This window comes from Toxorhynchites rutilus, chromosome 2 (genome assembly GCF_029784135.1).
Source record: "Toxorhynchites rutilus septentrionalis strain SRP chromosome 2, ASM2978413v1, whole genome shotgun sequence".
Classification (NCBI taxonomy): Eukaryota; Metazoa; Arthropoda; class Insecta; order Diptera; family Culicidae; genus Toxorhynchites; species Toxorhynchites rutilus.
In genome coordinates, this window is record NC_073745.1 from 156176856 (window position 1) to 156193001 (window position 16146).

Sequence of the window (16146 nt, forward strand, 5' to 3'; positions counted from 1 at the left end):
TTAATATTTCTTCTTGAAAGTTAATTTTTTTTTTTGTTTTTGATATATGACTTTTCAAAAATAACCGGTGGCCCGAAAAATCATTTTTTCTTTTTACGATTTTTACGATTTTTGCGATAATGAAGTCCATTTTTGCAAGTAAAAGACTAGCTCATTGGTTTCAATTCGATATATCGATCATCTAAATCGGATCAGTGGTTCAAAAGTTATGAATTTTTGCAAAAAGTCTTTTTTGGGAAAACATGGAAAAAAATGATTTCTCGGACCCCCATTGAAATGAAAATAGGCATTCTAATAAAAAAAAATAAAAAATACGGGTCTAATGTTTTGCGATGAAGAACAAAATTACCACTTTTCACGAAAATCTGAAAACCACTATATCGGTTTGACATGGAATGATTGTATAGATAGAAGATGTTCTAGATGTTTCAGTCCCAGTTATTTTAATGGCTTTGTAAAAACTTTGTATCATTTAATAAAATTGATTAAGCGCTTTTTTTCTAAGTTACACCATGAAAAATAAAGTTTTTTTTGCTAACTTTTATATTTCAAATTCTACGTATCTACTGTCTTCGGAATTAGAGCTTATCAAAACAAACATACAAAACATGTCAAAATCTTGATCATAATCAAAAGGGTTTTTGTTTTCAAAAATATACCCTTTTCATTTGTTTGTCGTTTTATCTGGGGTAAATGTGAAAGAAAGTTTATTGGATGCATTTTAAAGAACACATTCACGTAAGGTGGAAGTTTCAAAGATTGTTTTTTGTATTTAAGTAAACTAATTTTAAAATCATGAGTTTTTGGGGAAAACATCAATAACTTCGAGTTGTTTTAAAATATTGAAAGGTTTTCTTCTTCTTGAATGGCGTTAACGTTCCCTGTTTTGCCGTCTTAACGTATTCATTAACTAGCGTCATTTGCTAATACTAAGTTGAGATTTCTTTAGCCAAATAACACGCATGGAATGTATTCCGAGGAGCAAGCTCTTGAATACGCGTGACACAGTTCAAGTCGAAGGATATTTCTTCGACGAAAAATCCCCCGGCCAGAATGGGAATCGAACCCGAACACCCGGCATGATAATGTGAGACGCTAACCACTCGGCCACGGGTGCACATATATTGAAAGGTTCTGCATTCCAAAATGTTCGTCTTGATAAGCTCTAAAAGTCGCCCGAACACTTTTTTAATACAGAATTTAAAATATAAAAGTGAGAGAAAGAATAGGTTTTATTTTCATGGTCACCCTAATGCAACAAAAAAGAAACTAAATGAGTTTTACTAAATGATAGAAAAAAAAACTTTGTTGTACAAAGTTGATTCAAATAACTAGGGCTACAACATTGTCGAACTATGTTTATCTATGTTTCTATCTATAAAAATAAGAGAGCTAGATTTTTTATTTCACCTAAAATTTTAGCCCTATTATTGACAACATAAAAATGAGTGCTCCATCATAAATAACAACTTTGTTGGCAACAGTATTTGTCTAGAGAATAACTGTCGCACTCTAGATGCAAATTTCCACCTAAATTCGTTCTCTGAATCACTGTGAGTGGAAACAAGACATTCTAGATGCAACAACTGCAAATTTGTCGTTCAGCCTATGGAACGATGTAATATTCAAGCTGGCCGATTATTGCTGCATTTCTCGATTTCTATTTATAACCCACTGTATTTTCTAATATTGAATTGTATAAAGTTTGTGTTATACTTGAACCCACATTTGCGAGTGATACGTTGTTAATGTTCTACTAGTTCCATATTGGCAATTTCTCAGACGTCATTTTGAAAACCGAACCGAATCTTCAAAATCAAAATAGAGGAATTATTCTACACGCACCACTTACAAAATGTGTGTTCAAGTTTTTTTTAATGTATTCTCAAACGAAAAATGACAAATTTATATTGATCCTTCCACAATTTATTAATGATGTTTTTTTTGTAAATTTTCAAACATCGATGTAAGAATCCCGTAGAGTGTCGAGTTTCTCGCCTCGCGTTCATTTTGGGAAATCTGCGGTTGACTTTGACGAAAATGCGTCCCAATCAAAGGCGAGGATAAGGAATCGAGGCGGCCCAAGCCGCCAAGATGACGTGATCCGAGTACACCGCCGACCCGCCGTCGGAAGCGGCGGTGTCTCGCACGCAAACCTGGGATCCACTGATTGCGCGGTTAGTTTGAAACATAGGATACGATCCTTTAGCAATGTCCGACCGAGCTCTAGCGAGCGTCGGACGGCATACGTCTGCCCGGGGCGATACGTTTGCCCGGTTAATTCTTGTTTTGAAATACAATACCGCGCCACAATATTTATAGCCTACTACACTTTTTATGAGTGGTGGTTTCTGTTGCAGTCGTTTTCTCCTGCGCTTTATTCCGGGAATCCTCAAAGGATATGTTTCTCTAAAGCCTGTTTCGTTTATAATTTAGTCGCATAAAGTAGGGCATTTGTCAGCATACAAATAACGTTCGAAAAGAGAAAGGATGTCATTTTGTAGTTTTTTTAAATGAACTTTAAGAAAAACCATATGAAAAGAATTGTAAGTGGTTGTATCTAGCACACGACCGCATATTTTCGACGTATAACTACGCAATTATATTATGCAATCCACTTGTTTACCACTTTATGCATTATTTTAGAATGCATCTAAATTATTGTAATAGATTATGTTCTTCGTTACAAATAAATTTGATGAACGTCCTTTTACGTTTTATATGATGCCTAGAACTACCAAAATATGTGAACGGAAGAATTGTCAAACGATCATTGTATTTTACATTTCCCTCAGAAATTATTGCACATCTCATGTTTATGTAGTTCTCGAACCGCGAAAGTTTTCACCTCTAGTATCTGAAATAACGATTTTCCAGGCTTCTCAGTTAAATACTACGTTTTAGGAAAACATTCCGGTCGGCACAACGACCAGCGAGTATAAAAGAACTCAACACCAAAAAAATACCCCCGACTTGCATGTATTTGCAAAACGGATTCCCCCAGGCATATTGATTTTGAAGTCCGTGTTAGGGAAACACAGCTCGGTGGGAGCAAAAATACCCCCGACTTGCGTGTATATTTGCAAAGCGGATTTCCACAGGTACATCGATTTTGAAGTCTGTGTTGGGGAAACCGTAAATCGGGCCAATCAAAACATTGCGGTTAGGGCGCTTAGATAACGCTTGACATTTTACAGTTATTCAATTGTTCATCTCATGAAAAATAACATTTTATTAATTGTGATAGATGCGTAGAAATATTTCCTATCAATTGATGCAAACATCTTTCCGATCTGTTAAAAAATGTTCGAGTTATAAGCATTCGAAAGTAGTAGGTAGGGTTAGCACACAAATCAGCAGAACAAATGTATGGGAAAAAACAAGAAGTGGGTTAAATATGTGATACAACCGCAAGGTAGACGTAGGACTACCGTTAGCTCGGTAATCATTTATTTGAAATTACATCTGAATCAATTCTAAATGAATGAATGAATGAATATTTATAAAGATTGCTGAAAGTTTTTCTTGTTAGTGTGTGGTTTTATGAGTATAAGTATGGAATTGTTATTAACATAAAATTCAACTCTTTCGAATTTGTTGGTGGTCCCGAAACGAACCGATGGAATTTGAGTGGCCTTGTGAAAACAACTGAAGATATTTGATACATGATTCATTTTTGTTTTCGTGAGAATAACACGAGATTTTTCATGATCAATCCATGCGCAGAATAGACACTGAAGGCACCACTTCACGGTGAAAACGAAATAAAGTCTATATAACCTTGCATAAAATTCATTTCGTTTTTATCGTTATGTGGCAATTTTTCATAATTGTTCCATGCGAAATCAGAACAGAAACTGATGCTATTGACGAATTTACGTTAGATTTACAACCAGATGGCGCTGCGAGTAAAATGATGATGTTTTGTTTTTTGGTCGTTCAAATTTTTTAGAAAAATCAGAATTTATCTTCAAATTTCCCGGTTTCACGTATTCTTCCTACGCAAAAAGGTTATAAAATCGCCATTTTACAATGTGGGATGTGTATTTTGAAGAATTGCTTGGTATAAGTGTTGTAAAATTTTTTTTTCAACTAGATAAATGATGAGTAGCTTGTGTTGCGCTAAAAATACTGCAAATCCTTCTTGTATCGGCCCTTACATTATCAATGATATAATCCAACTTAACACGATTATGATTTCATCACCATTATCCACAGTATTCATAACCTGTATGCATTATCGTAATTCTCGAAGATTATCAAAGATTTTGGTCCAATCGCGTGTTGAAATCATCGGAAATATACAAAGCCCTAACTTTCTTACCATACACTGAAGACATTTAATGGTTGAAATGAATCTAAATAGAAATAAAATTAATAATCACGACCGAATCTTGCTTTTCAGTGCGCAGAATAAACAAACATCATCACTTTTGTGGTTCTGAACTCTAATGTAGATGTCGCATGAGCTGATTCAGCTTTGCATAAATTCGTCAATTGGATTGCTTAACGGGAACACCAAGTCGAATGCGTAAACACGAATATTCCTTCGCTTGGACGCATTCACACGCAAACAATTTTTCACGACTGTTCCATGCGAAAGCAGAACAGAAACTGATGCGAGATAAAGTACTCACGCCTTGCATGTGTCCGCTATGATTTCCCAAACAGTAATGCAAGCGAACAAAAGAAGTCGCAGCTTGCATGTATTCACTTTGACGGTTTCTCCAGGTGCCTAGATTTTGCGTCCGTGTTCGGGAACACATTGCGATCACCAATCATCATCAACGAGCAATGATGATTTCAATAGCTTGCTTTCAAAGCAATTTTTAAGCTATTGAAACGATTTTTTGGACCAATAAGTGACAATCATATAACTCGTTGACATTTTATCTTTCGGATGAAGTGATTTTTATACCGCTCCATTCAGCCGGTAAAGAGGTATTAACGTGCAAAACCTTGCACTCCAGCGGCACTCTCTCGTTTTCTAGACTTTGAACTTACACCCCGGTACAGAAATGAAAGACGTAGTCCTACGTCAATAGTTACTAACTTGATTTCATAAAAACGTTACCTATTTTCTGATTTGGCACCCTTCCTGAAAGACGTAGTTCTACGTCAAAAAATAAAACATAAAATGCATAATACATAAAGCTCACCCGAACAGCTGACGAATAATTTTCATGTATTTTTCCTTTAAAGCTGATTCAAAAAACTTACAAAATGACATCCTTCCCTTTTTTGTACGATATTTCTATACAGAGAAATGTCCTACTTTATGCGGCCAAATTATAACTGAAACTAAACTAAAAACAAATTATATTCTTGTTAGTAGTTTTGTTCACAAATTTGCAAAAGCAAATGATACATTTCAAGATTGGTCGGTAGCCAAATAATTGTTTTGGTAACAATGTAACAATATTGGGTACGATTTAGCGGTTTAGGATATATCATCACGAACAGATAATAAGAAAAATATTTTATACATGATTGATCATGATAGAAACACAAAACAAAAAAACGCATTGTCTACTACACCCAAACCTCGCGATACGGCCGCTCTTTTTACAGCATTTCGCTACAACGGCCCTCGTCAATTGTGGCACGTTTTCGTTTTACGGCCTAAAATGTTCCGCTATAACGGCCAAAAAAATTATTTTATTCGATGTCAATCGAACTTCATTTACCAGTGTCGCACAGCCGTCGAAGTTTGAGTTTGAGTTTGCGATTGAGCTGATATTTTGCATATGGTAGTTTACGTGAGAATCAACATTTTTAGGAAAATCCCGTTTGAAAATTCGAGATGGCTATTTCACTAGCAAACAATTTTTTGTATCATTTCATTTTTGTTTACAGATTATTGTTGGATTTTAAAGTCTGTTATTATTTTATGGACAAATTTATGTACTTGTTATGTATGTATTTTTGATTTAAATGAAATAGAAAGACAAAATGCATTTTGAATGATAAACCATATTACATATTAAACAAATTTGGAACCGATCCGATTGAATTTGTATGGATTTGTATTAGAATAATTTTATACGGCTTTTCGCTTTGCGGCCAAGTTTCATGGAACGTATCTAAGCTGTAAAGCGAGGTATGGGTGTACATCAATTACATTTCACAGTTTTCATGCCTCCAAGTTCCTTTATTGCAGTATTCTGAACGAGTTCTGTGGTACAGGGAATTCATCAATGATAAAAATCAAATGCAAATTAAACTCTAGATATCTGTTAGAATTATTATCGCTGTGGGCAGCCCCTCAACCCCTCAACTAATATGTTGATTGATGCATGAACCGTTCCTCCGGTGAAGAATTGCGCTTTCAAATCCTGCTCCATTTGTATAGAACTGTTGGAAAAGCATTCACCAAAGTGCTATCACGATTGCATAATTGAACAGTTACGATAAATTCTCTGCTTCCACAACATCTTTTTACTCACTCTTAGCTCTGCAACTACAACACACATCAACAAGCACAATAAAACATAACTGCGATTCACACTAGCTGCAAGGAAATATCAAGCTCTGAGTACATAGCGCCATAGACCAGCAACTGCAAGCGCTTGTTTTATGCAATATACAGAAATACACTCCTATACCAAAATATTTAAACCTAAAATGCGGAGAAAAAAAAATAAATGTGCGAAGCATTGACTATTCATACTATGTTTATTTTTCTTTTGTTTTCATCCAAAAACACCTCATCTGTATGCCACACGCTCTCCTACGGATTGTTTGCCATCATTGGAAACGACAATAACCACAATGCTTTCATTGTGAATTGAAACAATAACAACTATGTGGGTGCATCGGTAAACCTGACCGGGCACAATCGCTGGACTTCCTTCCTGCCTAAAATAACTGCGGAACGAAAACAGGGCGCTGGCTGTACGGCACTACTGGTTGCAGTGGTATCGAGAAAGCTAGAGTTGACCCGAGCGGAAAAACATGTACACAATTTCATGATGGATACCCAGCTCACGAAAAGGGTAAGTTAATTGATATTCTGAACGATGTATTACTTCTAGAAACGTTCGTTGTTCGTCCTCGATAATCGATTACCTTTTTCATGATAATCACTCATGTTTCTTCAATCGAACAATTATTGTGCAATTATTTATGTGTTTTTTTTGTCTGCTTACACATTTTCAGCTGAAAAATGCAGCAGCTAATGTACTTCGAGAAACGTGGTTGATATACAAGCACACTCGACTTGTGAAACGTGTCAATCCCGGACGAGTTCGAACACATCAGCGAAAGTTCCTGCTGGCAATCTACGCGTAAGTACCGATCCACTCAGTTATTTACGAATGGTCCAGAGTTATGCTTTCGGAAAATAAGTACCAGAATAAGGATTTTCAGAATTGTCATTTATTGAACTTGAACTCGCAACAGAATGTTACTCTTCCAAACTTTTCAAGTATTGAATAATGTAGCCCTTGATTGATTCTGGTTAAAATTGTACCCATTCTGTATATTTAGTTTTTTATCGACAAAAACTAGGAGAGAAAAGTAATTCTTTGAAGCTTAAATAAATATTTTTAAAAAATGGCCAATATAGAGGTGAACATGTGCATTGAATAACCCCTCATATGAACGATGTAACGAAAATGTAAAATATGGAACGATGTAACGAAAATGTAAAAATAAATCAACGGTTTTTTATTGGTCACGTTCTTGGAATCTGTTTGGAATCTTTGGAAGATTTTTTGTTTTTGAGAGGTATTAAGCTTTGCAGTTCATTCGCCTCTAGTGTTGCCTCCGATTCAACGAGATATTCCGGTAAAATTTACTAAATCATCTTCGAATTTCACAATACAGTAGAGTCCCGATTCTCCGCGATTCTTTGTGGATAACAAAATAAGATACGACAGTGAGGTGCAAACTCGAAACAAAATATTTCAGCATGAAAACATCTCCAATGGCACTAACGATCCTAGAGGAACTTTGCCATCTTCAGCCCCTCCATTATTATTGCTTGAGGGGGTATTCTAGTGTAGAGACACGAATTTCGGACGTTTTTCCGAGTTCCGTAAAAATAGAACAAAGAATATTTTTACTATCCATTATATTATTATTTGATCATCTATCTTTTAACAGTAAAACAAAGATTGAACGGAGAAAAACTATTCCCTCTCTAAGGGGGGGGAGGGTATGGGGTCGGTTGCTACCATACGAATGAAACACAAATTTCTGCATAACTAAAAAACTTATCAAGCAAATGAAGCCTAATTTGGTATGTGAAGGTTTCAGGGGACATGAAATGTTTTTATTGTGAACAGACACTTCTCCCCCCGCTCTAAGGGGGACTGCCATACAAATGAAACACGAGTTTCTGCATTTCTCAAGAAAATGGAACCAAACTTGGCATACAGAGGTTTTAGGCATCGATAAACGTTTCTATGGTGGTTCGTCACTCCTCCCCCTCTCTAAGGGGAAACTGACATACAAATGAAGCATAAATTTCTGCATATCTCGAGAACTAATCAGGAATACGAGACGAGACGAGATTTAAAGCAATCCGAAAATTTTGCGACTAAATCAGCAGATTATAACACATGAATACGATCGTCATAAATATTTTTTTTTTGTTACGAAATGAGTTCGACAGAAGATTTGAAGATATTTAAAATATAGACGACATAATTCATATCATTTCCATTCAATGGGAGTCTCCGTAGCCACATTGGTTGCGCGTTCGCTTAGTAAGCGATAGATCGTGAGTTCAAAACTCAGGGCGCTCATATTATCATATCGCCGAACGCCTGTTGCATCACCGTACTATTGTTTTGGACCGATTAAGAACCGCGATTAAGAACAAAAGGCCAGGTTTATTGACGAAAGGAGTGTGCGGCCCCATTCTGCTCGCGTAACCCAAGAGCAATTGAAAAAATTCAAATGGACTGTGTTCGAGCATCCTCCTTATTCCCCAGACCCCCGTGTCTTCTAATCTGATAGAGCCTACATTAACGGGTTTTTAGAACCAAATTATGGCCCCTAATTGAAAGTCGCCACCAGGTGTCGACAATTATGGCCCCTAATTGAAAGTCGCCACCAGGTGTCGACAATGTTCCACTGTCATCGCGAACACGCACTTACTTCCAAAATAAGAGGTGTTCGAGTTTTTTAAGTGAACACACACAAAAAAACGCCAACCCATGGGTCGATGCTTATCGTGTCGTGATGGCAAGAAACAGAGGTCCAGTGACGCCCGTCGAATAGTAGCTGAAGCTGAAGGTCATTGTGGAGGTATTATTCCCGATGCACGATCCAACGACTTGAGCACCCACGCCATACGAAGAGAATGCTGCTGAACGTTCACGATACTCCAACGAAGAACTGGTTGCAGGCGAAGAAAATGCCCGGCCCCGACGGAATCCCCAATGTGGCCTTGAAAATGACAATACAGAAGATCCCAGACATTTTCAGGACAGTGCTACAGAAATATCTGGATGATGGTTCCTTTCCTAATCAATGGAAGATACAAAAGTTAGTGTTGCTGCCTAAACCAGGAAAGCCCCAGGAAGCACCAACATCATATAGGCCTATATGCCTGCTGGATACGCTCATAAAACTCTTGGAGAGGATTATCCTCAACAGGATGACGAAATGTACGGAGAGTGATCATGGTCTGTCAAAAATGCAGTTCGGCTACCCGGAAAGGCAGGTCCACTTTTGAGGCCATCCGGACGATGATCGAAAAAGCTTAGAAGTCGTCCAAACAAAAGCAGAAGGGTGACCGACACTGCTCAGTAATAACGATCGACGTGAGAATGCGTTTAATAGCAGAGGGCAGGTACCGATGAAGATAACGGCTGGGGTACCACAAGGCTCTATCCTGGGTCCAACACTCTGGAACGTTATGTACAACGGAGTGCTGACATCGAGGCTTCCCAAAGACGTGGAGATCGTGGGTTTTGCGGACGACATCGCACTAACAGCGACAAGAGAAACACTCAAAGAGGTGAAGATGCTAACAACCGAGTCCATCGTCACAGTAGATAACTGAATGCAAGCAGCGAAACTGCGGATTGCTCATAACAAAATAGAAGTGCTGTTGGCGAGTAACTGCAAAGCCGTGCAGCGGGCGGAAATCACAGTCGGTGAACGCGTGATAACTTCGAAGCGTATGTTGAAGTACTTGGGAAGTATGATCGACGAACGGCTGAATGTCAACAACCACGTCGACTACGCCTGCGGGAAAGCAGAAAAGTCCATCAGTGCGATAGCGAGGATAATGCGGAACAACGCTGGATCCTGCAGTAGCAAAAGGCGTCTTCTGGCTACTGTATCCTTGTCAATACTCCGGTACGGAGCGCCAGCCTGGTCTGCGGCTCTTGAAAACCATCGGAATCGCAGGAAACTGAACTGTACGTTTCGGCTCATGGCGATGCGAGTTGTGAGCGCGTGGTATATACGAAAAGAAACCAGTGGTATCCGGAAAACAGCGAGAGCAGAGTCATTATTGAAGTGGAAGCAGGAATTGGACACGGCGGAGAACGGCAGGTGGACGTATGAGCTCATACCGGTACTATCGACCTGGTTGAACAGGAAGCACGAAGAGGTGAACTTCTACTTGACGCAGTTCCTGTCCGGATATGGCTGTTTCAGGCAATATTTACACCGGTCGGGCACGCAAGGTCGCCACTCTATCCGGAATGTGGAGATGTGGTGGAAACACCGGAACACGTCATCTTCGTATGTCCCGGATTCACCGCAAGACGCGAGGGGCTGCCTGCTCTTCATGCTGGGAACATCGTGGAGGAAATGTGTCGTGACGAGGGCACCTGAAACGTGGTGAAGAGTGCAATCGTACACATTATGTCCGAGCCACAGCGGAAGTGGAGGGCCGTCCAACTTGGTGATAACGCCTGATCATAGAAGAGGAACAACTACGAGGGCTGTTGCAACGGATAGTACCCCTCGAGAGTTGCTGTGACGGAGTGCGCGTCATGTTGGAGGGCACTGGCAATTCGGTACACGTCTCGACAGATGAGAATTCCCGCGAGGGTGGCTGTGACGGATGGCGCGTTAAGTTGGAGGGCAATTCCTAATCGGTACACGTCTCGACGGGTAACGGATACTGGCGAGATGGAATGTATGCGGAAACTTGGTATGTGTTCTGAAAGTAACCTTTTGCTCGCTATTTTGCCCAGCTAGCTCATCTGTTCTTTTCTCAGGGTCGGCTTCCGATCTCGGGAGGACTCACACAAAGACGCACGAATTTCGAAAGAACCGATTAAACACCACCGAAGTAGAAAGGACTGATGAGATGAATAATAAATGGAATTTAATGAAGATATATTTTTTATTAATTTATCTGGTTAGTAAGCGCAATGTGCTCCTTCGTCGTCGGTCGTTGGGAGGGGGAGGAAGGAGTGGCGTACTTTATAACGTTCTCGTTGGTGGCAGGCGAAATGTTGGTCTCGGTTCGTCCAGTACCTGTCCAGGCCGTTCTTCCCTAGGTCCAGGTGTCTCGTGTTGGAAAATTCCGTGATTCAGCCAAACTCCACAATGGCGGTATTTGGGTTGGATATCCTGACGATGTGGTTTCCACACTTTCTAGGCCATTAGCAGAAGGTCCAGAACAAGTGTGGCCAGAGATTAAATTCCGGGGTCACACCTGAGAGCAGCGGAGTGTGTACCGGAACGTTCCTAGAGTACAAGACTATCAGCGGATGTCTTCCTGTTGTACTCCTTTTTTACCACACCACTATTCACTTGCTTCTAATTTTTCTCAAACTTTTCCGTCTATTTCGCTCTCTATCTCTGGTATTTATGGTCGAGCTCATCCTTTTTTGCTTTCCTCCAAACCTCCTTTCTCTCCCCTTCCCGTTTTCTCCCTCCTCCCAGTTTGGCGGGAATTATAATCTTGCTCAGGCATTACGCCGTCCTTGTGACACAGTGGGCTTACCATAGTGGAGTTAGTAATACAATTTCAATTTCAATTTTATTCTAACTACAATAATAATAAACACCAGTCCAAAAACAGATTTTATACAAAAAAACAAAATCCACCACGGTGACGCCTAATTGTTCCATATTTCAACGGTAACAGTTCTTTCATGCGATGTTACTAGCTAAACATAACATCGATACGCGCGAGTACTGTCTGTACTGTGACTATGTACTGACTATGCCCGGACTTTTCAAAAGAACCTCGTTTAAGCCGTGCAATAAATTCAAACTTTCCTATATTCAACAACGCTGTCCAATTTCACTGCCTCATGTTTTCCATACATACGTCAGGAAGCAAAACTAACACCTGCGTTTCGTTAACAGATGTAAAGTTAGTAAGTTGGCTCCGTTTTTTGCTACCATTTATTCCTGATAACCACATCATAAATTCTTCAATTACTAGAGAAAAAAAAACTACAATACTGGAATTCTGAAATTGATGAGTACCTTCGAAATCGAGTTGAAATTTCAACCACCGTACGAATATGAGTTTGAGTCAATTTTCATGCATTCGCACATACATTCGCCACTCTTAGAAAAAATTAAAAATCATTTTTCTAAAAACCTTTTCACTCTTATATGACACTATGATTTTATCTGTATAGAATGTTCTGAAAGCTTGTTTTCGACTTTCAAAATAAGGGAAAAAGGGTACGATTTCGAGTTTGCATCACTGTCTATCAGTTTTAGTGAACCAAACCATTGCAAGTCGTTATCCATCACTGATTCTCATAATGAACCTATGGAAAAAACAGGAAGTGGGTTATATCTGTGGTATAACCGCAAGGTTGACGTAGGACCATCGTTGATTTAGTGATCATTTGTTTGAAATTGAATAATGGATTTATATGAATGAATGAATAAATGAATATTTAGGGGACCTCGAAAACGAGAGCGTTACGCTGGAGGCACCAGATTTTATGCATCCAATATTGGATACGAAAATATTCTACTGATTGGGAATAATAATCTTCAGGAAAGCTTAAATTGCACTCGATTGAAAAATCACAAAACGAAATGCATTTGATCGCAATATTATATGAATACAAAACATTAAGATAAACTCTTTCGCTTGAATGTAATATTCAAATCCAAGGGGGTCTGGCAGATTATTTTACAGCAACGATGACATCTTTCCGGATTCTTCTCGATTGCTCGATAATCACAAAACGAAAAGAATTGCACGCGTGTATATGTGTGTGTGGCGGCTGCTCCGATGCTTCAAGCGGAACCAATTTTCAATGGTCGCCGGTCTTGGTCACCTTTTCAGTGGCATCACTCTCCTCCTGATGGATTCTGTTCTGGCCTAAGGTGCACAAACAGGCTCTTGGTGACACCGTTCATCAGCGCTTTCATGATAAAGGAAGTTAGCTTCACCACAACAGCTACAATATGCTCCAATCGCTGTTTAATTATAACTGAATGAATTTCCGAGCGGCGCTCGCTCATATACCGATTGGTGATTTCAATAACCTGTATTGACAGCAATTTTAAGGCTATTGAAACAAGATCAAAAAGTAACAAGTATATAACGCGTAGACATTTTATCTTTCGAATGAAGTGTTTATCATACCATTTCGTTCAGTTGTTTAGGAACTATCAACGCCCAAAATCTCGATCTCCGGCGTAGCGCTTTCGTTTTTGAAACTTTGAATGTACACCCCGGTATAGAAATGAAAGACGTAGTCCTACGTCAAAAATCTCTTTACGAAACTTCCTATGCAAGATAAAAGATCAACAAAAAGACCCAAAACTCAATAAACGTTTGTTTCTCGTCTCTTGTGAAATTGTGGTATTTTTAAAGCAAATCATATTCCTTGAATGAAGTGGAATCATTTGATCAAGTCATACCAAGAAGACTTGGTTACCTATATATTTCTAAGATACTTACCTAATATATTAATCTTTGCTTATTTACAGACTACGGAAAGTAAAAATGGATCAGCGAAAGCTAATGGATAATGCTAATACAATAACGGATATGGCGAAGGTAAATGCTCAGTTTATATTGAATAAAGTAGTACTCTTTCACTCTGCAATCATGCTACAGACTCAGAACACCGTTTACGAAATCGTTTCGGATATGTCATCTAGACAGGATGGGTTAGAAGAAAGAATTACCACCTTAGAGGATAAGTTACAAGCCATACAGGTATTTGAGAGCGAGATCAAAGATCGTACAAGCAAATGGATATTTCAGTTCCCCAATCCACTTCAATTCTAGACACAAATCGAAAATCTTCCTGAGGTGTTGAGTCGTTGCCTGACCCAACACCAAGAGCGTATGGATCAACGAAGAAACTTTCTTCATCCGGATGCGGCAGTAACCGGATCATCTTCCGGTTTGCCTACGCCGGCGCCTCCGCTCGGCTCGCCGATGCTGCTGCCGCACTCCAGGTATCGTGAAGCATGTCGCAATAATTTTCTGTTCTCGTAGAAGCCGCCTTCGCATACCGATAACATCTAACAATCGAACAAAACTAAACCGATTGAACAAAAAAGATGATTCCCCCAAATTAACTTAAAATATCAACTCAACAGTCACGTGTACGTCATATTACTGCCTGCTTCCGAGTCGATGTTCGGTGTTTTGTTCTCATCATCTTTCGTAAACCAGTTTCTCTTTTAGGAGCGTTCCGTCGACATCGACACCGGCCTACCCCTGGCCCGCAAGTCCTATACTCCCGCCAATCTCCAGTAGAACGCCGCACCTAGTCCCGGAAACATTGATTCCCGCCCCAGCGTCGACGGTATCAACGGGTATGTTGAATTCCATCACCAATCCAAGTGGTTTCCAATCCACCTCGCAATTCGCCTGCAACCAGTCGTCTACGACCGGGGACACTCAAACGATCACGCCCAGGACAACCAGCTGAATCGAAACCAGTAGCTCAAACTCAATCCCCCTAATCTCATTTTCGAACTCCAACTCAACTGTCCCTACGCCAACATCCAGTAGCAGTAAGTTTACCAAACAGCGAGAGCGAGCAACTCGGTTCTAGTTTCTAGCGATGACGTTCTAAACTGCATGCAAAGATAGCTGAAATGTGAATGAAGCCCGTGATATGGCAATCGGGAACCTAAAGTGCATCTAATACTATCTACTGTAGAAATAGTAACATATGATATATAAAGAAGATGATGATAAAAATAGCAGAAAACAACTAGAAAACCGACCGTAGTTGGAGAATAGCACTTTTTTTAAAGACTACATAACGAATCGTTGGGCGTTATAAACTAATCTAACGATTTCTGATTGCGGTTAACAAAAAATGAGAAAGGGGGAATGGTGACCGAATTTTTTAAACAGTTCGTCATAGATAAACGAAGAGGAGAAAAAAATCTACCATAGTTGTAGTGTCATCGAAACTGAATTAGAATGCATAAAACTAGAGAGGGTGAATATTCACAGATAAAAGCCTCGTTGTAGTGGATTAGTCCCATTTTGTAGCCTTTATTTTAGTACAGACGAACGTGAACTGGTATTGTTCTCCGGTCATACCGAAGAAACAATTCTATCGTTTATTTAATTATGCACTAATTTACGAGTTGCATAAACATACAACAATTTTCTAAAAAAAATATGAAAAAAAAACTTTTAAAAAGTTGACAAAAGACATAGGAGATTACGCAAAACCAAGAATAGCTAAAATATATAAAGGAGCAGATAGAGCGATGGACATTCACATTTGTTTTTGTTTTGCTATTTTGTACTCTTTCATAAAATGTTCAGTTGATTAAATAAAAGACAAATCGTACAGTTATAATTGCACGTTAAGCATGTTGTGTGTATCATTCAGAAATATTAACTGCGATCAGGAAAAAATGGCCGGATGGATTCATGTTGTACTTCTTATAGATTGGAATCGACAATCGTTCCAGAATGCTCCAGTTTCTTTGCGACTATCTTCATATGATTTTCTCAAAATAAGACAGGAAAATCTGACACAGCCATTTGGGTTAAGGTCCAATGGATCATTTCCACCGACACCGATTGAGCTGTCGGTGATTGAGTATATCTTGCGGTTTTAAGGCAGAATTCTAGTCTAGAAATTTGAAGAAAATCAAAATTTGTTTTTCTATATATTCTGAAGTTTAGGCATTCAAGAATATACCCTAGAAAGGACTTTTCGTAAAGCTCATTAATTACCGAATTATAGCCATTCTAATGATGTGGTATCT

General features: G+C 39.0%; 1 protein-coding gene across 25 annotated transcripts in view; it reads left to right on the top strand.

Moving 5' to 3' along the window:
* LOC129770377 (small conductance calcium-activated potassium channel protein) overlaps positions 1 to 15743 on the top strand; it is a 691836-nt gene extending 676093 nt beyond the window's left edge. For 21 of the 25 annotated variants that reach the window (XM_055773170.1, XM_055773169.1, XM_055773175.1 and 18 more), the window contains 6 exons: positions 6885 to 6995; positions 7159 to 7286; positions 13885 to 13954; positions 14015 to 14116; positions 14189 to 14361; positions 14582 to 15743. In XM_055773170.1, the coding sequence (XP_055629145.1) occupies positions 6885 to 6995; positions 7159 to 7286; positions 13885 to 13954; positions 14015 to 14116; positions 14189 to 14361; positions 14582 to 14840 (843 nt within the window). In that variant the 3' untranslated portion in view covers positions 14841 to 15743. Of the gene's footprint in view, positions 1 to 6884; positions 6996 to 7158; positions 7287 to 13884; positions 13955 to 14014; positions 14117 to 14188; positions 14512 to 14581 lie in introns of all 25 variants that reach the window. The other 4 variants (XM_055773174.1, XM_055773173.1, XR_008742104.1 and 1 more) reach the window with 3 other exon arrangements.
* Positions 15744 to 16146: the final 403 nt, after the last annotated feature.